The sequence below is a fragment of the Corythoichthys intestinalis genome, chromosome 19 (assembly GCF_030265065.1).
Source record: "Corythoichthys intestinalis isolate RoL2023-P3 chromosome 19, ASM3026506v1, whole genome shotgun sequence".
In the NCBI taxonomy this organism is placed as follows: Eukaryota; Metazoa; Chordata; class Actinopteri; order Syngnathiformes; family Syngnathidae; genus Corythoichthys; species Corythoichthys intestinalis.
The window spans coordinates 33,967,232-33,992,329 of NC_080413.1; the positions used below are offsets into that span (position 1 = coordinate 33,967,232).

Genomic DNA, 25,098 nt, shown 5'->3' on the forward strand with positions numbered 1-25,098 from the left:
TAGCTGCGCCGAACATTTTTGCGGGAGAGACGACAAATATAAATTCGGAAAACTACATTTTGGGAGCGTTTCATTTGGATTGAATAATTTTGCGTATCGATTCGAAGACGGGCGTATCGAACGGTTCAATAGAAAACCGAGTATTGTTGCATCCTTATTAACCATGTGTGTCTCATTTTTTTGGGGTGTTTCATGTCTTTTAGGTGTGTGGCTGGTTCAATTCTCTTAGGCATCATTTAAAGAATTAAAGAAATCTACATAATCTTCTGTTAAAAGTCTTAAAAAGGATAATCAGGTTCAATTGATAAATGCTCATCTTGTTCCAATACCATTTCAATGTTTATTTGGTCCACAATGTTTTGTAATTCGGGCGGAATATCAGGTTAGAAAGAAAAGAAAAGAAAAGAAAAACAAAAAAAATCACAAACGTAACAGATTCTGAATCAGACAGAATTTCAGGAAAAGAAAGCAAACCTCGAATCAGACATATTAATATATGTGAAAACGTACTTCGTGTTCTTCGATGGTGGCAATCATTGGTCTCCCAGGATCTCTTGCAAATATAATAATGATAATAATACATTTTATTAGCAGAGCGCTTTTACCAATGCTCAAAAACGCTTTACAGTTAAAACAAAAACATCAAACAAAGTGAACAGAACAAAACAATAAAGAAAATAATTATAAGTTAAAAGCTTTAAAAGTTTTAAGTTAAAAGTTTTTAACAGTTTTTTGAATGTGGGAAGGTCTGAACAGGTACGGATGGGTTAGGAAATGAGTTCCAAATTGTAATAGGATGTGTTTCACTGGGACGCACTGACATTGGTCTTGGTCTTTGTATCGGTATTGGTCGAATATCTTTAGGGGTAAACAGCAAAGGTGGGTAGTAACGCGTTACATGTACACCGTTAAATTTACTTGATTAACATTTTGAGAACAATGTACTTTGAATCAAAGTTTTAATAGTCTGTACTTTTTACTTTTACTTGAGTCCAATTGTCAAGAAAAAGATAGTAATTATGAAGAAAGTATTTTCTCCATTAGAGGGTATAATGCTTCATTTATGTATTTTTTTTCTCACGTCTCGTCGGTGTACAGTGTGTGTCTGAGCTCTGTATTTTACTAAATTTATTCTCAATCTAACACCCGCCAAGTTTCCTTGCAAATATTTGTTTCACCAATAAGTGGAGCTGTTTTCTCAATAACATGATGCGTGAGTTTTGTTTTCTCCGTGCGTTGTTTGGATTTTCCTGTCGTCGTTGTACATTTCTTGGGACTATATGGCTAATAATAATTTGTTTACAAGTTGAATTAAAATGGTGAAATTTATAAATGTAATTCTAGTGAGCGCACACCCAATCAGGTTGTTTTCTGTATTCTACTAAGGATGTAGAGTGCGATGCAGCAAGCAATGGTGTAGCATAAGCAGCTCGACCAAGCTCTAAATAAGATTCATAAGTCACATCGACTTACCTGTTTCTTCACTAGCAGGTCAACGTGTTCTATGGTGTGTCTGTGGTTGAAAAGAAAAAACTACCGTAAACATCAGCGAATCAAGAACTCTTGTGTCCCCACTTGTGAACAAGCCGTCAGTGTACCTTTTTATACCATCCCCCAACAATGATGGCAGGTACAGTATCCTATTTTATTTTTCTTTAATTTTATTATTACGACGTATAATACATGTTTTGGGATAGTTATTTTGAGGTTTAGGGGGTATTTAGGGGCACCTAAAGGGTTAATTCCGATTTCTGCGGTAATTCTCGTTCGTAATCCGGGGGACTACCTGTAATTTGTTTTGCATTGTACAGATTTTTTCCCCCTTTTTTGATAAAGACTAAACACAAAATAGAAAAAGATTTATTTCAAATGAGAAAAAAAAAGAAGTAAAACAAACAAATTTTTAACACATAAATGCAAAATTTTGGAAATGAACATGCAAAATGAAATGAAAAATTACTAAATATTACATTGATAAAATGCAAAGTAACCAAAAAGGTTTGACTATGTTAAAAAAGAATACGTTAGGGAAAAAATAAAAAGCCTGTTTAGATCAATTTTGTAACTGATGGAATTAAAAATGCCAAAGAAACGTTGAATTGACAATCTCAATACCTACAAATTACCATAATTTTCGGAATGTGGTGTCCACATACTACTACACTAAAACACTTGCAGCTCAATGGCCTGTAAAAATCCAGAAATAAGCCGCGCAGGACTATAAACCACAAATTGAATGAATAAAGTATTTTCCCCTTTTTCTCTTCCTATTCCCTTTTAGCCAAGCTGGACATTGCCGCAAATGTGATTGCTGAAAACTTGGGTCGTAACTGGCGTAGATTAGGACGACAGCTGGGTCTGACCGAAACTAAACTGGATTCCGTCTCAACGAGACATCCGAACGATTTGGACGAGACTGCCAGAGAGCTGCTGAAGGAATGGCGCAAGAATCGTGGATCCGAAGTCTGCGTTAAAGACTTAGTTAGGGCTCTCAGGGCATGCCACCAAAATCTCACAGCTGATAAAGTGGAGGATGCCTGGATGATACCTCAATAGAGAACCAATGACATATTAATATTTAACCCATGTATATAATGCAGCAGATTTGTGGTCATTTAGAATATGTATTAAGATATAGGTGCGCATAACACAATCTGAGATGGTTGGAAAGACCAATTTATTTACAGTATTTGCCCGGTAAATAAAATTCTTTTTTACTTGTACTTGAGTATATTTTATTTATTTATTTTTTTGGACGACTACTTTTACTTGAGTAATAATATTTTGAAGTACCGCTACTTTTACTTGAGTAAAATTTTTGGCTACCCTACCCACTTCTGGCAAACAGACGTCGACGTAACTCAGACCTTACAGCTCGTTCCACCTGCTGAAATAAGGAATCCGAAAATGAAATTTTAAATCACAATTTAATAGAAATAATTTTTAAAATAATTAAAACAAATCATTAAAATAATTGAAATAATCATAGAATAAATAAATAGAAATACAAATTAATTGATCATTTAAAATATTAAAATAATGAGTCATTAAACATTTTTTAAATAAAAATTAATGATTTAAAATAAGTTCATGAAATAATTAATCATGAAAATAATTAAAAATACATTCATTCCTTTTCAATGCCGCTTATCCTCACAAGGGTCGCGGTTATGCTGGAGCCTATCCTGGCTTACTACGGACAGTAGGTGGCGTACAGCCTGAATCGGTTGCCAGCCAATCGCAGGCCACAATGACCCGTACAACCATTCACGTATACACTCATACCTATGGACAATTTAGAGTGTTCCATCAGCCTACCACGCGTGTTTTTGGAATGTGGGGGGAAATCGGAGTCCGCGGAGAAAAACCCACGTAGGCACGGGGCTAACATGCAAACTCCACACAGGATGGCCGGAGCTCTGAGATTGTACCCTTGATCTCAGAACTGTGAAGCAGACGTGCTAACCACTCAGCCACCTAATTAAAAATAATTAATCATTGAAATAATTAAATATAAAAAAAAAAAATTAAAAAAAAAGAAACAATGTAATATATCAGGCGTGAAATATTTGGGCTATAATTTGACTTCAGGTATGACATTATCACAGAAAGCTGCTACCGTATAATAGACATATTTTCAGGTGATTCTCTTTAAATGTACACCATACAAAAAAATAAATAAATACAAGTACTGGGACTGAAATTCTTACATAACACGAAAGTGACTTGGTTGTATTTATTGTCGTATTTCGTGTTTTTATGACATATTAAAAATATCTGTAATTACTCGAACTAAAAAAACAAAAGCTTTTGTTGGAGAAAAGTACATCTTTTATGCCTTCAGGAACCTAGCTACCGAGTTTCTAAAGAAAAATCCATGTTGATAAAGGTTCTTCAGGTCATTTTTAAAGTATGTATCATTCAATTAACTGTACAGTTTACCTACTTATTGTGGTCATGCAAAAAAGTAATTCAGGTTTATAAATTGTGCGTGTAAGAAAACAATACTCTGTACAAGCCTGACATCAGCGAGTGTACAGCTGAGGTTTTCAAAAGACGAATTTAGACTGCTAAATGGTGTGGATACATTTTATTATAATTTATTAAAAGATACATAAAGTTGCTCTTATTAAAAAAAAAAAAAAAAAAAAACAGGGGTTTTGAGGAAGAAAAAAAATAATGCCAATGTTTAAGTCTTCAGGAAAGTATGTAATGGGTAAAAATAGGAGGCTTTACGAGAATGCCTCAAACACAAAGATCCTTCCAAAATGGAAGGGTTACCAGACTAATTTCCGGATAGCCCCAAAAATTATGTGACCAATTTGATGCGTTAAATACTCCTAACATGCATGCTTTTGGAATGTGGGAGGAAACTTGAGTACCCGTCGTAAACCCCACACAGGAAGGAGGAGGAACAAGCAAACCTTACACAATGATGCATGACAGTCAGACATTCAGTCATGACAGTGCCACCTCAATTACATTGAATTGTATTATGAGCAGAAAGTTAAATGAATAGTTTTATGGCTAAAGTGTTTTTAGAATTATTTTTGAATAAATCGTACCAATGAGAAAGGTGACTCATCTTCAAACTGTGTACACGTATGGCCATTGACAACGCCGGTATGTAACTACCTAACTCTTATTTGAATGTTTTTTTATCAAACTTGGTAACGCAACATATACTGTTTTGAATATTTATTTAGTTCACTTGGATTGACTCAGGTATGAGATAAGTGTATGTACGTAGTGGTAGCTTTTGGAATACAAAAGGACAGATGGTTAAAAATGGTCCAACATATTCCCTCATCATTGTTCAGATATGTACAGTATGCTTTTTGAGGTACCGTAGTTGTTGCTTGTTGCACTTTTTAAGTGAAAACGTTTGCAAAACAGCACTTATTATGCAATTACAAGATGATTTTGTTTTGTAAGAGAAGGTACACCAACTGTATCAGTATTTCTGTATTTCTTCAGGATGTGAAAGGAATGAATATATGCACAAAACAAATGCGTACTGTACTAAAGTAATGTGAAATGAATGAATATATGCACAAAACAAATGCTTACTGTACTAAAGTAATGTTCAGGAAATCTTTTGAAATAACGAGATAATCGTATCATTGCAGATATTTTTAAATACATAACTGTCTAGGGCTTTGAAGCCTGCTTTTTTGCCCCTACCTTTAACCTCTCCTTGTCCCCTTGTTGAAATTGACACTTTCAGATGTATGTTTTATCGCGTTGTAGGTGTTTGCAGGTACTAGCAGTGGGGTGGAGATGGCTAGTAGAACTCAGCTGGCTGTCCATTTGGTCTGGATACTGTTTAAACTTATTCATTGCGCTTACTAAATTCTTTAAAAATATACTAACATATAACTCTTCAGATGTAGCATTGTTTATGTTCAATATTCTATGTTGTGTAATTTTGTGAACATTAGTTCCTATTTGTTTTTTGTTATGGTACTCGGTTTATTAAATTGGACACTCTTGAACTAATATGTTTGTAATGAAACTGAGTTGTACACCAACCTATTGTTTGCTCATTTTAATGGTAAGAAGGCAGTTGTCGTTCTTAAACACATAAAGTTAACTTGTAACCAGCTTTGTTAATCTTACTTTAAAAAAAATAATGAGTTACAGTTGCAAATGACTTCTCTCCAAAAGTAAATGAGTTAGTAACTCATGTACTGTATAATTTATTCATCTTGCTTACTAAACTCTTTAAAAACATACTAACAATAAAATAATTACATTACCATAAATGTTTAATTAAGCATAAAGTTTATAAACATTGCGTTTTGAAGTAAATCCTTAATCTGTTATTATTGATGTACGTTTTTGTGAACCGTTACCTTCAACTGGAAACAGGGCTGTTTGAGAAAACCATCTGGGGGCTGTGTGTGCCCCCCTCTCTAATCCCTATCATAAAAGTCAACACGTTTGTGGCTCCTCTCTATCCCCTAACAAGCCCAAAAAGACTCCATCTCAACCAAGCATAATGTGCTTTCAAATAATGTTTTTTGAACAATATATATTGTTGAAATAATGTTATTTATTTTTATAATAATATTAAAGTACTCAATTAATATTCAAAATTAAGTTTGTTTAACTTATATCCATCTACTTTTTTATATTGTAAGAAATCTATGTTAGTAACATGCGGATGTTGTAATCTCAATGACCTATAAATCTAAAAGTTACTTTTTTTTTTTTTTTTTTTTCTCCCCTGAACATAGAAGACGATATTTTGTTTTTTGGTGTGATAGTTGATGTTTTAAATAGAACACTCTACCACTAATACAATTTTAACGAAACTGAGATGCAAATCGTCCTAATGTTTGCTCATTTTAATAGTAAGACGGCAGTTGCCGTTCTTAAACACAAAAGTTAACTTGTAACCAGTTTTTTAATTTTACTTTTAAAAAGTAATAAGTTACAGTTACAAATGACTTCTCCCCAAAAGTAAATGAATTAGTATCTCATGTAGTGTATAACTTTAGTCATCTCGCTCACTAATCTCTTTATAAACTTACTAACAACGAAAAAGTTACATTCCCATAAATGTCTAAATATACAGAGTTTAGAGACAGTGTGTTTTAAAGTAAGTCTTCCAAACCCCCTGAATGTTCCACATTTTATGTCACGTAATTTTAATTTCTAAGTGAATATTAGTTTCCATTTGTTTTTGTCATGGTAGGGGTCTTTTAAGTGGAACACTCTTGAACTAATACGCTTGCTATGAAACTGAGTTGTACATCATCCTAATGTTTGCTCATCTTAATAGTAAGACGGTAGTTGTCGTTTTTAAACACAAACGTTAACTTGTAACCACTGTTGTTCATCGTACTTAAAAAAGTAATGAGTTACAGTTACAAATTACTTCTGCCAAAAAAGTAAAGGAGCTGGTAAGTCATGGTGTGTATAAACTTATTCATCTCACTTACTAAACTCTTTAAAAACATACTAACAATAAAATAATTACATTACCATAAATGTTTAAATATGCATACAGTTTATAAACAATGCGTTTTAAAGTAAGTCATCCAAACCCCCTGAATTACAAGTATTAACAGAGGCTGTTTATACAGCGCTTCAGATGCAGCATTCTTTTATATTCAACATTTTATGTCATGTAATTTTAGTTTCTAAGTGGAAGTTAGTTTCCATTTGTTTTGTCATAGTTGGGGGTCTTTTAAATGGAACACTCTCCAACTAATACGTTTGTCATGAAACTGAGATGCAAATCGTCCTAATGTTTGCTCATTTTAATAGTAAGACGGCAGTTGCCGTTCTTAAACACAAAAGTTAACTTGTAACCAGTGTTTTTAATTTTACTTTTAAAAAGTAATGAGTTACAGTTACAAATGACTTCTCCCCAAAAGTAAATGAATTAGTATCTCATGTAGTGTATAACTTTAGTCATCTCGCTCACTAATCTCTTTATAAACTTACTAACAACGAAAAAGTTACATTCCCATAAATGTCTAAATATACAGAGTTTAGAGACAATGTGTTTTGTAGTTGGAAGTAAATCCCCAAACCCCAAGAATTACCACTATTAACATTGACATAATATCTACCTAACACTTCAGATGCAGTACTCTTTCATATTCAGCATTTTATGTTATGCTTTTCATGTTCTACACGTTATTACCTTATACATTCTATAACATCTTTCACATCATAGATGTTTATATTAACTGATTGAAGAATAAGAACACTATTTACAGTATTTTGGAGCATTTGGTATTTATTTATATCAAATATATTACAGTCTGTTAAGAAAACTCAAACCTAAACTTCGGGACCATTCACCAGCGCAAATCTCTGAAACTGTATGTTAGGTCTACTGCACAATAACCAGAACACTATGCTTCATTGCGCCGTAGGCGGGAGCTATCGAAGAGGGCGGAGTTTCGCGTCGAGTATTGAGACATGTTTCGAATCAGTCGGCCTGCGGGATCGCAAGGAAGAAGTTGGGGAGAAAAGACTCTTCAGCAACAAAACTGGTATGTCACTAACTCTCATTTGGATACTTTTAAGTATAAAGAGCATGCTAACTTTGTGAAATAGAATGAATTAAACCCGGTTGAAATACATAATTATTTGCCTAAATGTATATATGAGTACCAACCTATAGTTGCAGCAAAAAGCTGACTAGGGCTGAAGTCGATGCTCTGTCTGCAGTATCTGTGGTGAAATGTTCAAGCAAGCTTCAGACTCGAAATATGCTGTACTTTGGAGTAAACGGAAGGAAGTTACTTGAATAGAACAACTGTAGTTTCACAAATGCTTGAAAATGAACCGCTGCTAATGCTTACACACGTCTCGTTGATCATGGTTGATCTTACCTCGTTGCTACTCATCGAAAAAATGTTCACTTAGCATTGCTACAAAACTAGCCTACACGCAGACCCCACCAAAATGCTCACTTAACAATGCTACAAAACTAGCCGACACGCAGACCACACCCATCCAAATCCCATGGTTCTTAGGGGTTTTGTTCAGACATGCCTGGACATGCCTAGACATGCCTGGACACGTTCCCCCTTCTCACCCACACTTTCCCATAACCCCCCTTGTTCCCCATCAGGTACGGGTCAAAGGGCACATCGCTTTCACCAGACGTCCGGACATGCCTGGACACTGTTCCCTTCCCACCCACACTTTCCCATAACCCCTCCTTGTTTCCCTACAGGTACAGGTCAAAGGGCAACAACGGGTAATCCCTTAATTGAGGGGTGACAGGTGGGGGTCAAAGGTCAACCCATCAATCAAAGGTCAAAAGGTCAACCTGTCAATCAAAGGTCAAAGGTAGGGTCATAAATCATCATAAATCAACACCCACATTCCTGAGTGAAGATAACTGGATTATCCCTCTCTCTAATATGGCAGCTTTTTCTCCTGAAGCTTTTATTGCGGCCATTCTTTTATATTCAGTTGGACTCTAAATATTATACAAAGGTGCTAAATAAGCAAGTTACATCATAAACATACTTCTGCAACATGAATACGGTGTAAATAAATGCATAGCGGCATGGGGAAAACGCGGTAAGAAAAAGCTTTCCTACCTGTGCGTCCATGACCAAACGTACGCACATATTCTTTTATTTATAGAAAGTTTTTGGTGTTTACTTTGGAATCGCTTCAATCACGGCCAGTTGTAACGTTACGCGCATGTACAGAACAGCAAAGTTGCAATTTCTTGCTGTCCGTGACAATGTGGACCACAGCACGCCTACTGTACATCATTTGATTAGACTCGTTAAGTGTCGATATACTTGAAAGTGTTCTTTCCATTTTATCCATATGTGACCACCGTCAATCGTCCCCCTGTGTTGTATTCCAACATATTGTTGAGGACAGCAAGGTGGCTGATGGCTAGAAATCCGAGCAGTACTTGAACGCAACACTAGCAGCTACGTCATCGCCAAGCAAAACACCCATCGCTTCAAAACAAGTCGATGGACTGTTTTGTTCGCCTTCGTGAAAACTCAGAGAAATTGGCAACTTTTTGGGAAAATCTACAAAAGTAAATCAAAAAGCCCTCAAAGCCAATTACCTTGTTGCTGAACTTGTTGCTAAATCCAAAAAGTCCCACACTGTGGCAGAGAAATTAATACTACCTGCCTGCAAAGCCATTGTCAGCGAGATACTCAGCTCTGATGCGGTTAATGGCATTGCTAAAGTCCCCGGCTGACAATTCTGAGCTTTTAAAGCCTAACTGCTGTTAAAAAAATAAAAACAGAGAGAGACGGACAGCTGTTAACAAAGATTCCTTCCAGGATATCAGCTTTGTGTTCACCTAAACAGGCTCAAGTTTCACACTGACTAAGTATAAATATTGAGAAATTATTCCATAAATAAATATACTGTACAGAAAGTAATTTTGGGACATTTTTGGTCTGAGGTGTGCCATGCGATTTTTTCCAATGTAAGAATGTGCCGTAACTCAGAAAAGCTTGAAAAGCACTGATTTAGAAAATGACTACAAAACAAAATATACACACCACAACAAAAAGAAAATTAGAAAACGAGAACAATGTCTGGTACGAGAAGGATGAAACAGTTGCGTATCGCGAACACAGGATTTTATTGATGTTGGCAGGCAAAGAAAACAGGAATTGGAGAAAGGCTGTTGTCGGGTTCAGTAGGTCAGGCTGAGCAGGCTGATCAGGTTGGAGACTGGCGTCGTCGGGAAGAGCTGGATAGGCAGAGCGGGTCAAGGACATGGACAGTCAACATGCAGGAGTGTGCTCAGTCGCTGAGGAACTGACACTGAATGCCATAAGGCCGTGCCTTAAATGCACCGCTGTTAACCGTCATTTTTATGTAATCAGTTGCTCTTTGTAACGCATTAAGGAGCACACTGTTTTTGTGATGCATTAGTGTGATGGAATATGCTGACAGTTAGTAGAGAAGGGCAAAGCACATGACAAACATAAGGAACTTACAAGCGATGCTTTATCAATGCACAGGCAGTGGGATGAAATAGCTTGCAAGTAATGGCTAATTACATTAGCTCATCTTTTAGCACTCTGTGATCGCTATGAGCTCTTGTAGTCATGTGATAAAGTCCATATAATGTGCTGGAACCGAACAAACTAGCTCCACTTAAGTGCCCCTAGTGGGCAACAAAGCGTTAGAAACAAAGACAGGCAAACAGAGGACATGCCGAAAATGTTGTGTTATGTTTCAGTAGAGCTTGAATGAATCAGGCGATTTACATGTAAAACACTTTGATTCATGATATATATATATATTTTTTTTTTTTTAAAAAAAGAAAATGACGATGATATGAAAGCCATGGCAGAACTAATTAATTTCGTAACTTGAGGTACCACTGTATTTTCCTATAAAAAAGGGGCTGTTTGTGCTCCCATTAAAGCAGTGAAAATCTCAGCGATTACAGTTTTTCTCAATTGCTTTGATATGTTTCGGAGATCAGAATTGAAAGTCTCAAAATTACTTCCTCACAACATGATCCACAAGTGGCAAAACAACATGGAGTACCTGCAAAGGCCAGTTTTCTGTGCAAAATACTTCATCCATTACTCAAAATTAAATTTCTGTGTCAATGAACATGTCATTGCTGTCAGAATGATAACTCCTTGTTTCAATGTGTACAGACAAGACAGTCAAATTGCTTAGTCATCCTCTCAGTTGCATACCTGTCAACCCGACGCCATTGGCAATCTTCCAAATAGTGACGTATGCCCTTACAAAATGGTGACTAATCTTACAACGTTGTATATAGCGTGCAATATGAAACAAAAATAAAACTCAATTTTTAAAATAATATGAATTTATTGGTAATATTGTCACATATTGTCATGATTACTAAAATTTGACAGTGACTTTTGTTAAAATTGTATGTAGCACTTTTGGCAATTTCTATCATGTCTTTTGATGGCTGCACTTCAGCTCGCACTTCAGTTTGACTTGAAGGTAGTTCGTTAGTGTGTCCAATTACAGTGCCTTGCAAAAGTATTCGGCCCACTTGAATCTTGCAACCTTTCGCCACGTTTCAGGCTTTAAACATAAAGATATAAAATTTTAATTTTTTGTCAAGAATCAACAACAAGTGGGACACAATCGTGAAGTGGAACAAAATTTATTGGATAATTTAAACTTTTTTAACTAATAAAAAACTGAAAAGTGGGGCGTGCAATATTATTCGGCCCCCTTGCGTTAATACTTTGTAGCGCCACCTTTTGCTCCAATTACAGCTGCAAGTCGCTTGGGGTATGTTTCTATCAGTTTTGCACATCGAGAGACTGACATTCTTACATTCTTGCCCATTCTTCCTTGCAAAACAGCTCGAGCTCAGTGAGGTTGGATGGAGAGTGTTTGTGAACAGCAGTCTTCAGCTCTTTCCACAGATTCTCGATTGGATTCAGGTCTGGACTTTGACTTGGCCATTCTAACACCTGGATACGTTTATTTTTGAACCATTCCATTGTAGATTTGACTTTATGTTTTGCATCATTGTCCTGTTGGAAGATAAATCTCCGTCCCAGTCTCAGGTCTTGTGCAGATACCAACAGGTTTTCTTCCAGAATGTTCCTGTATTTGGCTGCATCCATCTTCCCGTCAATTTTAACCAACTTCCCTGTCCCTGCTGAAGAAAAGCAGGCCCAAACCATGATGCTGCCACCACCATGTTTGACAGTGGGGATGGTGTGTTCAGGGTGATGAGCTGTGTTGCTTTTACGCCAAACATATCGTTTTGCATTGTGGCCAAAAAGTTCAATTTTGGTTTCATCTGACCATAGCACCTTCTTCCACATGTTTGGTGTGTCTCCCAGGTGGCTTGTGGCAAACTTTAAACGAGACTTTTTATGGATATCTTTGAGAAATGGCTTTCTTCTTGCCACTCTTCCATAAAGGCCAGTTTTCATAATGCTCTCTGCACTTTAAACAGAACCCTGAGACTATCACAGAGCAGGTGCATTTATACGGAGACTTGATTACACACAGGTGGATTCTATTTATCATCATCGGTCATTTAGGACAACATTGGATCATTCAGAGATCCTCACTGAACTTCTGGAGTGAGTTTGCTGCACTGAAAGTAAAGGGGCCGAATAATATTGCACGCCCCACTTTTCAGTTTTTTATTTGTTAAAAAAGTTTAAATTATCCAATAAATGTTGTTCCACTTCACGATTGTGTCCCACTTGTTGTTGATTCTTGACAAAAAAATTAAATTTCATATCTTTATGTTTGAAGCCTGAAATGTGGCGAAAGGTTGCAAGATTCAAGGGGGCCGAATACTTTTGCAAGGCACTGTATATAAATTAAAAAGGTCAGTTGATATAATTAACTTACCGGTGCAATCTTTGGGGCAGTTTACATGGCGACTCTCCAAGAAGACGAAAAATTTCATGTTTGCATTTATATGGTTCCATTTCCATTCAAACAATATCGCAATTCCGCATGAAAACGATGTAGTATTCATGCCAGGCCCTAGACGGCAGTGCAGATTTACAAGGCGACAGCGAATGATGCACTTTGACCTCCTCAGCCCGGAAGACAACATGCCCGCCCTCTCCAAGTAATGGCATTTTCTTTTGTTCAAAAAGGCACAACAATGGAAACATTCAACATATTTAAGTTAAAAACATTATGAAAACAGTAAATTAAAGCCGACGTTCCGCCATTTGCTGTTTTTAATGTTTAATAGCGCCGCTGCGCACGCCCATGTGACGTGCGCGAGTGCTTACGTCATCGAAGCGAAGGCGGTTTCCGTGCATATGAATGCGCTGCGACCCCCGTAATCGATTTCTTCCACTTGGGAGGCAGGATTCAGAATTTTTCGTCTTTGCCTTTCGTCTTCGCCGACACCATATGCACGCGAGGCAATTCCGCTACTCAGTCATTGCGTCTTCATGTCGCAAAGTCACCATGTAAACTGCCCCTTTGAGTCAGGGAACATTTCTTTTGCTAATTCGTCACAGCATAGCTTTTCATTCTGCAGACTGCATCTTTATGACCAGTGTTGTTAATCTTACTTTTAAAACATAATTAATTACAATTACAAATGACTTCTCCCAAAAAGTAATTGAGTTAGTAACTCAGTTACCTAAATGTAAGAGTAATTAGTTACTTGGCAAAGTAACTGGTGTTACCTTTCATGTTTTTTTTTTTCATTAAAAAAAAATAACAAAACAAAAACATAGTTACCTTTGCCATGTTTGCTATTGTATGCTAAGTCATTTGATGTTGTGAATCAACCGTTAAAGTTGTTAAAATTGCTCCCGTTTTTGCATTCTGTCTACTTTCGACATGTGAAAGTTTTAAAACTGTTTCATCATTTAAAGATAGATTCAAGTCGAGATTTTGCCGATTTAGGAGTATTTTAGATAAAAAGTTACTTAGGTTCGCTAGGAAGGTTCACTACAAACAGAGGTTGCGCTAGACTTTTTGGTTGTCTGTCATTTTGACTGACAGGGTCATAAAAATCCGGTCATAATCTATTTTTACCCGTCACTTAAATTTTAAAAATGATAATAATGACATATTCAATAGCAGTGTTGGTCAAAAGTGGTGCGTTACTTACTCAACTCTGAATAAATTGAAGAAACTACCAGCCATGTTGTGTCTACTCTCTGCTCTGTTGATTTGTCATCCAAGACTCGGGGTGCGTTCAGGTTTTAGAATAGTGCACGTACTTCTGACTCCAAGCCGTTTGTCCCTGCTCATTCAATTAGGCTACGTTCATACTACAGGTCTTAATGCACAAATCCGATTGTTTTGTCATATCCGTTTTTTTGGCGTGCCAGTTCAGGCTGCCTTTGTCCATTGAGACCATTCAAGTATTACGCATGCGCTCTAATTCACAGTCCGACACGCGCCGGTGCGCAGAAGCATCAAAACAAATGACAAGTCATCCATCATTCCAGGGCTATCATATTTTGCTTTTCAAAAGGAGGACACAAATAACAGACATAAATAATCCCCGTTTAGGCTTATATTCAGTTTGTATGGATCGATCGCATGCACGCACTGTCCGTGCATGTCACACACATACGGGCAGACAAACACATACCTGACTCTCCAAGACGGGCTGCAGCCAGACCCTTCTCCCGACTCTCGGCCGTGTAGGAAATGTTGAAATATAGCTCACATAGAGCAGAGAGAAAACCGATCATTCTCATGCTTATCCTCAACCCATTTTTATCTTTTTATGACTGTTGTCAAGCCCGGCCCTTCCCCAAAAGCCGTGTTCACTGCAAGCTAGGCGCTAATAACGCACAACTGAAATCGGATTTGGGACACTGGACGGTACAGACCGCCGCGACAGTCTGGAAAAATGTGGCCCAGATCGGATTTGAACCACATAAAAAAATGACCCAGATCGGATTTGAAATGGTCCACTTCTATGCGACCTGTCTCGTTCAGACTGTCAAGTTAATGCCTGACTCGAGTTGGAAAAACACGAAAAAATTGGATTCGTGCATTAAGACCTGTAGAATGAACGTAGCCTTAGACAATGCTATCCAAAGCTTCCTAACGTTTCCGTGTTTGCTACACCTGAATGCTAGTCCGGACGTTTTTCCGAGTAAGGCCAGCGACGTCATGCATCAAGAGAGACAATAGCTTATTAATATTGTAGCGTTTGCTAAGCGGAAGTTTGGCCGCGAAAACAACACACGAGTCTTTTTCCTCTTTTCCTTTATTAACTTCCCGCCACCTCACCAATGCAAAAACAACAACAACTATATACACTGACGCAATCTAGTCCACCAATCGGAGTGTCACGCTGGTGCACTAGCACACCAATGACAGCCCCGCGTTGGTGCATAAATTAACCCATTGATGACAGCCCCGGCGACGCTACAATATGCTCACTCGCTATCCTGTGGTCTGGGGTGTGAATTGCAACCTTTCAAAATGACGGATGGACTTCAGTTTTTTCCGTCACCGTTTTAAAATATTCGGTTAACGCGACCCCTGACTACAACATGGCCTTTCTGAGAAGTCTACTGCTTTAAGATGGCGGCGGTTTGCCAATGGCGGCAAGTGTATCATTTCGCATCTAGTTCATATATATGTTATATCTGGCGTAGCATCATGTGGGTGTAGTTTGTAGGCTGTCGGCTCCAATCAGGTATTATTGGAGCCACCTAGCCTAGCATCGCGTTTGCAACGGCGTCACAACTCCCTCTTTCCCACTCCAGATCTTCTCTCTCAGTGTCTGACTTTTTTCACGTCATCTATCCAACGTAGTAACACATAATAATGCGCATTATCTCATTGCCGAAATGGTGACAAAATCTGAACAGAGAAAAAAAACCATAATGCACGAAAAACGTACAGATTCTGAATGTACGGCGCACACATTCAAAAATCGGTGCTTACTTGTACAAATTACGCCGAAACCGTACAACTTGACAGGTATGCAATTGAACAGTTACTCTGGTGGAAGGCTGTGATGCGGAAGATGGTATAAGTAAGTTTTGATGAAAATTGCAAGTTACACCTTTATGTGTGGAAGATTAATTGCAAGACACTGGACAAGATTCAGTTTACACTTTTACTGTTTTTACAACCTTTACAGACCATGTCATTGGAATACAGAAAGCAAAAGACAGCACTGAGTATCACAAAGAAACATAACATAAAAGAAAAATTAGAAATTTCAACATAATACAATCAGCACATCTAAACTTCAAATGCTGTCAGGATTATTCACCCATTCTTTCTCCACATCTTATGTTCCTCTATGGCCACAAATTTTCATCCACGTCACAATAGATGTCCTCTCTTGCTATACAGCATGGAGAAAATCTTCTTGAATGCATTACCCGGCCTTTGCAGGCATCTGCTGTGATGTCACTGCATGCTGCATTAATGGCATCCAGGAGAGTCATCTGATTGTGAGGCTGGCGATCATACAGTTGTCATCTCCATGTGGAGAAAAATCTTCTATGGGATTGAGGAATGGGGAGTATAGTGTTCGGAACTTCATGACCATTCTGTTGTGGGTTGCAAACCATTCCCTGATTATGTTGGCGTAATGGACTCTCACATTGTCCCAAACTATCACAAATTTTGGCAGGTTAAAATAAGTTACCTAAAGTAAGTACCCTAATTTTTGCACTATAAGGCGCACCTGACTATAAGCCGCCACCCACCAAATTTGACACAAAAACGGCATTTGTTCATAGATAAGCCGCACTGGACTATAAACCGCAGCTGTCCTCACTGTGATATGCGATATTTACACCAAAAGATATTGACAGGAAACACTTTATTTGACAGCGGCATCATACGACTGTCAAAAGACCAAATGAACCACCATGAAGCTTTGAACCTTTTGGCTGCAAAACTTTATTGCTTCAAGAAGCTTCATTTGGCCATCACCGATCCCTTGGGGGAGACAGTCAACCTCTGCTGCAATTGCTGTCAACACTGTTGTCGTCCAACATGCCTCCTAGCATACATTGCAGTGCTACAGATGTGAATAACAATCAAAACTCATGTTCTGCGCTAAATATTTCTTCAGTTACTGTTCCAGTTGTTTCATTAATTGCTAGTTATGCTTTTTGGTAACACATTATCTGACAGTGGCGCCATAATACTTTAGACGATCATAATTATGACATGACACTGTCCTGACTCCTGAGCATTAAGGAATACTTATACCAGATGGCGTTCAGTGTTATCTGGCACTCACTTACCTCACTTTTGAACGGATATAAAAGATCCAAGCAGGACATACATGGAGTTAGTGACATAATTTGCTGGATGACACTTGCATAAGGCCATTATGACGTAAGCATTCAGTAATGCACATGAGAGTCATGTCATAATTATGACCCAAATAAATCAACAAATAAGCCGTACTGGACTATAAGCCACAGGCATCAAAATGAAGGAAAAAAGTAGCGGCTTATAGTCCGAAAATTACGGTAATGAAAATGCTCAGAAATAAGCACACACATGTTGACATATTCTGACAACATGTTCATCCCTTTTGCATGTACTGTGGGGCAAATAAGTATTTAGTCAACCATTAATTGTGCAAGTTCTCCCTCTTGAAAATATTAGAGAGGTGGTCTCAACTCTCTGTAGGTCCCCCCCATGTGGTTCTGGGATTTTTGCTCACCATTCTTGTAATCATTTTGACGCCACGGGGTGAGATCTTGCATGGAGCCCCAGATCTAGGGAGATTATCTGTGGTCTTGTATGTTTTCCATTTTCTAATAATTGCTCCCACAGTTGATTTCTTTACACCAAGCGAAGAGTGAAGAGTTACAGAAAACGTTTGGCCTCTGTTATTGCCAACAAAGGGTACATAACAAAGTATTCAGATGAACTTATGGTATTGACCAAATACTTATTTTCCACCATGATTTGCAAATAAATTCTTTAAAAATCAAACAATGTGATTTTCAGTTTTTTCTTTCCACAGTCTGTCTCTCATGGTTGAGGTTTACCCATGTTGACAATTACAGGCCTCTCTAATCTTTTCAAGTAGGAGAACTTGCACAATTGGTGGTTGACTAAATACTTATTTGCCCCACGGTATGTATGTATGTATGTATGTATGCAATGAAGTAATGACTAGATGTTGAGGGTGGTGAGACTATTCAATAGAAACCCATGATTATCCATTTTGACCATCATGGTAGATGCAGCTGATAATGTAGGAAATGGCAGAGAAGTCATTTGCATGGATGCACATAACATCTGCAACTTGCTCAAAGGAATGAGAAACTGCTTTTTTGATGTGCACTAATAATGAACAAGTACCGTAATTTTCACACTAGAAAGCGCACTTGACGACAAGCTGCCACACGCCAAATTTGACATTAAAACGTCATTTGCTCATAGATAAGCCGCACTGGACAATGAGCCGCAGCTGTCCTCACTGTATTGTCAGATATTTACGCCAAAAGATATAATCCGGTAACACTTTATTTGACAGCGGCATCATAAGACCAAATGAACCACCACAAAGCCACCATCATGGTTCATTGCTTCAAGAAGCTTCAATTTGGCCATCACTTTTCTCTTGGGGGAGAGAGTGAACCTCTGCTGCCACCTGTCATCCACACTGTTGTCGTCCAACATGCCTTCAAGCATGCATTGAAGCGCTACAGATAAATAACAAATCAAAATTCATGTTCTGTGCTAATTATTTCTTCAGTTACTGTTCTAGTTTTTTCATTTACAGCTAGTTATGGAATTTGGTAATACTTTATTTGACAGTGGCACCATAAGACTGTCATAAGACTATCATATTGAGTACATGACACTACCATTAGCATTAATGAATGCTTATGACGGATACCATTTTGTGTCATCTGGCAAAGTATCTCCCTTTTGAAGAGATGTAAAAGATCCGAGCTGAACATAAATGGTGTTAGCGACCTAATTTGCCGGATTACACTTAATGACATCTGTCATAAGCATTAATTAATGCCCATGATAATGTAATGACATAATTATGACGGCAGTTTTATGCCGTTTTATCATGCCGCTGTCAAATAAAGTGTTACAGATTAACCCAAATAAATAAACAAATAAACCGCACTGGACTATAAACCGCAGGATTACAATGAGGGAAATAAGTAGCGGTTTATAGTCCGAAAATTACAGTAGTTTTGAGAATCGCAAGTGTGATCTAAGAAACGCACCAAAGCAATTGAGAAAAACTGTAGTAGAGAGTAACAATTTGCAAAGATTAAATGGGATTTTCCTGAGTTGGATAATTTCCGTGGTCTTTATAGACAACTTTAAAGCATGTATTGTTTGTAACATTTGTTCCCCCTCCTCCAGTTTTTGAATGAAACCTTTTTGCCAGAGTTTCTGGAAGCACTGAGTAATGCCACAACAACACTGAGTGAGCAAGTGACTGAATCTCAAAACAACATTGAAACCATCGTTAGAATTCTTGACAATGTAGCAACCTTTGTAACGACATCAGAAATTGAGATAACTCAGGAGTCAATGGAGGTAAGTCCTTCGTTCATCTCACCCAAATATTTTGAAATAATGTTCTGACTGTTCATCTTTCCTGTCTTTTTTTATGCAGGATGTCCTTTTAACCACAGGTGTCCTTACCCAAGATAGTGCAATAGAAGCATGGGACGCTCTTAACCGTGAAGCTGTCATCGAAATCTTGGGAGAAAGAACCCTCTCTCCTAGAAATGAGAGTCTTAGCTCACTATTGCTATTTTCTCTTGAGGGTATAACAAGTGCACTGACCAACGCTTCTTTTACCATCGAAACACCGTTGATTCTCTTGAACAAAACTACATTCATAGACAGTTTCAATGGGGATTTTAATTCTACAGTCGAGATAGAAATACAGGAGGCTAATGGAGCAACAAACCTCACCGTAATAACCTTTGAATCCTTGGATAATGTACTTCCTCCAAGAGATGAAAACAACGCTTCAGGCAGGGTCATTAATGGGAGAGTCGTACTTGTTCAGTCTGACTCCAACATAGACAACATTACATTTAGCTTTGACGTCATAAATGAGAATCTGACAAGACCTCAGTGTGTGTTTTGGAACTTTACCCTGTTCGAAGGTCTTGGAGGATGGGACGATGAAGGTTGTGAACTGGTTGTAAGGGAGAATGATACGGTTACGTGTCAGTGTGACCATTTGACCTCATTTTCAATACTAATGTCACCTAATGCAATACAAAGCATTGTGTTGGATTTCATAACATACATTGGGGTCGGCATTTCCATTTTGTCTTTAATTATATGCCTATGCATTGAGGCTGCTATCTGGAGAAAAGTTATCAAGAGCAGTACAGCACACTTACGGCATATTTGCATTGTTAACATTGCATTGTCCCTCCTCATTGCAAACATTTGGTTCATTGTCGGTGCAGGTGTCTCTGCAGGAAATAGAAGCAATGCAAGGACATGCACTGCTGTTACCTTTTTTATCCATCTCTTTTACTTAGCCCTCTTTTTTTGGATGTTAAATTATGGCTTGTTGCTGTTTTATTACACAGTCTTTGTCTTTGGAAGCCTTTCGAAAATAACTTTGTTGGCTGTTGGATTCTGTGTTGGCTATGGGGCCCCACTGATTATCACAACGATTACTATAGCCGTAACTGCACCGGTTAACGAATATATTCAGGAAACTGCAGTATGCTGGCTCAACTGGAATAGGTCCAGAGCGCTGCTGGCATTTGTGGTTCCGGCATTGCTGATTGTGTTTATAAATGTTATCATCCTAATTGTAGTTATAGCTAAACTACTGAGGAGTCGAGGAAGGGCAAGTACTGTGGTAGGGGATGAGAAGAATGTCATTGCGGACCTTGCTCGGACAGTGGCCCTTCTAACACCATTTTTTGGAATAACGTGGAGTCTTGGAGTGGGAACACTACTTGACCCTGACAATCTTGGACTACATGCTACGTTTGCCCTCTTTAATTCTCTACAGGTAAGATTTACTCTACAGTACATTTGTTTCGTTTATCCTTTGGAGGCAAACACTACCTCCAATAGAGTGTGTGTTGTAGTTTTGTGTAGAAATAGTTGGCGAGCTCAAGGGCATAGGTTTGGTCTCAACATTGGTAGGGACAATATAACAGCATAACCTGCATGTATACTTTTTGCTGGGGACAGGACATTAATAAAACCAAACAGATTACAGTATTAAACGGGGGTCAGGGCAGGTCTACATTTCTCTCAAATAGGAACCTAATTAATTGCTAGACTAAATTATCAATGCAAACTAAATCTATATTGAATTATACAACCCCTAGCAAAATGCATGGAATCACCAGTCTTGGACGAGCACTCACTTAGACATTTTATCCGATAAAAAGCTTGAAAAAATAATGAATTAGTTCAAAAAAGCAACTCTTTAGCATTCAGAAAAACTAAAAGAAATGAATAAAAAACATTTTGGTGGTCAGTCAATATTACTTTTATAGAGTAAGTGCAGGGAAATATATATGGAATCACTCCATTCTCAGGAAAAAAATATGGAATCATGAGAAACAAACAAAGAAATAACAATCAAAACACATCTCTAGTATTTAGTAGCACCACCTCTGGCTTTTATGACAGCTTGCAGTCCCTGAGACATGGACTTGATGAGTATTCTTCATCAACTCTTTTTGATTGCAATTGCCAGAACATCATTGCAGGTCAGAGCCTTGCTGTGGACCATTTTTTTCAATTTCCACCACAGGTTGTCAATAGGGTTGAGATCTGGGCTATTTGCAGGCCATGACATTGACTGGCTGAATTTTTCTCCAAGGAATGCTTTAACAGTTTTAGCTCTGTGGCATGATGCATCGTCATCTTGGAAAATGACAAACATATTTTCAATTGAAGGGATAAGAAAGCTGTCTAAAATTTCAATGTAAACTTGTGCATTTATTGAAGATTTAACCACAGCCATCTCCCCAGTGTCTTTGCCTGACATGCAGCCTCATATCATCAAGGACTGAGGGAATTTTGATGTTTTCTTCAATCATCTTTTTAAATCTCACTGGAAAGCACCAAACCAAAGTTACAGCATCATCGCCTTGTCCAATGCAGATTCTTGACTCTCGACACCTTGTCCAATGCAGATTCTTGACTATTGACAAGGTGATGATGCTGGAACTTTGGTTTGGTGGTGTTCCAGAGAGATTTACAAAGATTACTTGGAGCTCCAGTCGGAGGGAGATTGACAGTTGTGTTTGGCTTCTTCCAGTTTTTTCCATTTTCTAATAATTGCTCCATTGGTGGATCTTACATCACCAAGTTGCTTGGCAATTGCCCCGTAACCCTTTCCAGTCTTGTAGAAGTCTAAAATTCTGTCTCTGGTGTCTTTGGACAGCTCTTTGGTCTTGACCATGTTAGTAATTGGAGTCTGCCTGATTTTATGGGGTCGACAGGTGTTTATATGCAGCTAACCGCCTCACACAGGTCAAAAAGTCGGACTCAAAAAGTTTAACTGCACTCTACTTATTCTCACAGACTCACAATTCTACCTAAAAGACAGGTGTTCGAATACATATTTGCAGCAGTGTAATACAAATAAATTGATCAAAAATCATACACTGTGATTTCTGGATTTTTTTTTTTTTTTTTTTTTTTTGTCGTTAGATTGTCTCACAATAGACAAGCACCTACCATCAAAATTTCAAACACCCCAACATAATTTCTAAGTGGGAGAGCTTGTAAAATCGCAGGGTGTTCAAATACTTATTTTCCTCACTGTATATCGAATCAGACAACATATTGTATACACGTAAAAAGTTTGATTTTCTAATTCTCTCTCTCTTTACATAGGGTTTCTTCATATTGGTTTTTGGAACGCTCTTGGACAGTAAGGTATGTGCCTCTAATACAAAAATGAAATAATACAGTTTAAAAAAGAAAAAAAGTACAGTTGTACCTCTACTTACAACATTAATTGTAGCGCTGTCCCGACTAGTCGACATGGTCGACGTCATCGATGACGTAAATCCGTCGACGAGCACAACATCCCGTCGACGGCTAATGAAGGGTTAAAAAAATATATGCGGGAAAGTTCAGAGTGTCGCACGCTTGGTATGCAAGCGGGGAAAGCGGCACAAAGCCAAAAAAGCGCACCAGAGTCCAAAACATTGACTTATTTTTAAAGAAACAAAGGAGGGTAGGTACACTGTTGTGTCCTGTCTCTTCAATGCCAAGCTTGGCTGCACGTCGGCCGTGAATGATAACGACAGGACATTGTAAGTCCGTCTAACTAATTAATGACATGTTTTATTGAAGTTGCTAAGCCTGTCGCGATATGCAATAAGTCCATTTATCGCATGGTAAATAAAAATGAGGGCGGTCATTTTCACGGTTGCGTTTTATCGCTGCGCGCGCGAGCGTGCATACATTTGTGCGTGCGTGCGTGTGTGCTGATGGTTTTCTCTCATCAACACGCTGTAGAATTAAAGTTCAGACATACAAAATTAGAAAACACATCTATATTAAACACTATATACGTTAGCATTGCTACTTTGAGGTGAATGGGGAAAAAAGACGACCTACTTTAGCCGGCTATAAAACAGGCAGCCTTCTCCAAAACTTGCGGTTAAAAGGTGACACTTCAAACATGAAAAATCGCTGGTTAACAGCATTTGCAAAAGGAAAAAAAATCTATTACTGACAACACAAGCAATGACAAAAAGTGTTTTTTTGCGGAGTGTAAAGCTTAAATTAGCGGTTTAGCGAACGTACTTCCGGTGAACATTTCAAAATAAAAGCATGTAATGTTCGTCATATAAGTAAATAACGATTTCTGGCGTTAATCCCACATACTTCAGATTCTACACTAAGAATACCTTTAAAATGACACCCTTTATGAAAATTCTGATTGGCAATGAATAATTATTACAATACTATTATATATAGTACTACAGTATACTATAATATTAATGCTAGGTATTTATTTAAGAATTGTTTTGGATCATTTTGGAAAGGTGAAGTCAGTGTTCTGAATCTGTTTACATTCCATTCTTTTGCACAAGTTAATTCTATCAGCATTTGAACTCATTGTTTATTTGTGATTTATAATTGTTATTTATCTGTTTATTTGTACTTTAATCAAGAATTTAAGTGTTCCAAAATGTTTTTGTGAATTGACAAGCGTCAAAAAAAATTTCATTACTAAATTAGTAAAAAAAAAAAAAAAAAAAAAAAACTTAAAAATTATAAGATTAGTCGACTAATCGTAAAAATAGTCGGCTGACTAATCGGGAGAAAATTAGTCATTTGGGACTGCCCTAATTAATTGGTTCTGAAAGTATTCTCATAACCGGAAAATTTTGACATGTAAATGCCCTGACCTGTTCCAAGCACTACTGACACGCCCATTAAATTTTATATTTGGGGTGAAATGGGAATAAAACAACAGCCAAACACATTCAAATAATTCCCTATACCTAACCATTTGTACCTGTACTGTAATAGATAATAGAACAAAATGCAAGGAAAAAAAAATATCTTACCATTTGAGTGAGGCAGTGCCCTCTTTCACGAGATCAATGGTACCTATCTCACTTTTCGTGATTCAAAAACGTGAAGAGACCTATGCTCTAATGTGCTACTAATTGAAGGAATTCGGCTTCCCAGCCAAGCCGCCGGAACAGCGAAAGCTGAACCAGAAGAAGTCCAGCTGGCGCGGCCCACAGCAAGTCGGTCGGAAAGCCAAAATCCGTGCGTCCACTCCAGCGTTAACCCTTTGTACGGACTTCATTTTGAATGCTTTAACGAAGGCTCACCGAAAACATGTTGACAATTGATCCGTCAACAGTGATAAAAAAGAAAGACAAAACAGACGGCGGACTGGCAATGCAGGGTCCGCAAAACAACGGATACATCGGAACGTTGCCGAGAAGCCACAGTTTTTAGCTAAATGTTGAGTCTTTTGAAAGCTGCGGTAGAGTGGGCAGGGCGGAAGGCGTGCCTGGGTGTTGTCTTGCGATCATCCTTTTGTGGCAGGTTTGAGCAGTCAGGTTTGTGTATCATCTGTCGTGGCTGGGCCGTGGTTGCCAACGAAACTAAGTTATGTCTTGACGTCTAAGGCGCCGAGCTATCAACTTTTTGCCTTGGTAGGGCGGGGGTGTCCTGACCCCTCTGAAGAGA

General features: G+C 38.0%; 2 protein-coding genes across 2 annotated transcripts in view; both read left to right on the forward strand.

Annotated features, from left to right (window-relative positions):
- The window catches only part of LOC130907375 (adhesion G protein-coupled receptor F5-like), a 58,478-nt gene that overhangs the window by 26,908 nt on the left and 6,472 nt on the right, over positions 1-25,098 (forward strand). Inside the window, 3 exon segments of the mRNA XM_057822374.1 lie at positions 19,294-19,470; positions 19,550-20,923; positions 22,771-22,812. Coding sequence (XP_057678357.1) covers positions 19,294-19,470; positions 19,550-20,923; positions 22,771-22,812 — 1,593 coding nt within the window.
- Positions 1,500-2,998, forward strand: LOC130907993 (FAS-associated death domain protein-like). The gene is made up of 2 exons (XM_057823572.1): positions 1,500-1,630; positions 2,282-2,998. The coding sequence occupies exons 1-2, from the start codon at positions 1,621-1,623 to the stop codon at positions 2,554-2,556; spliced, it is 285 nt and encodes a 94-aa protein (XP_057679555.1). The 5' UTR covers positions 1,500-1,620; the 3' UTR covers positions 2,557-2,998.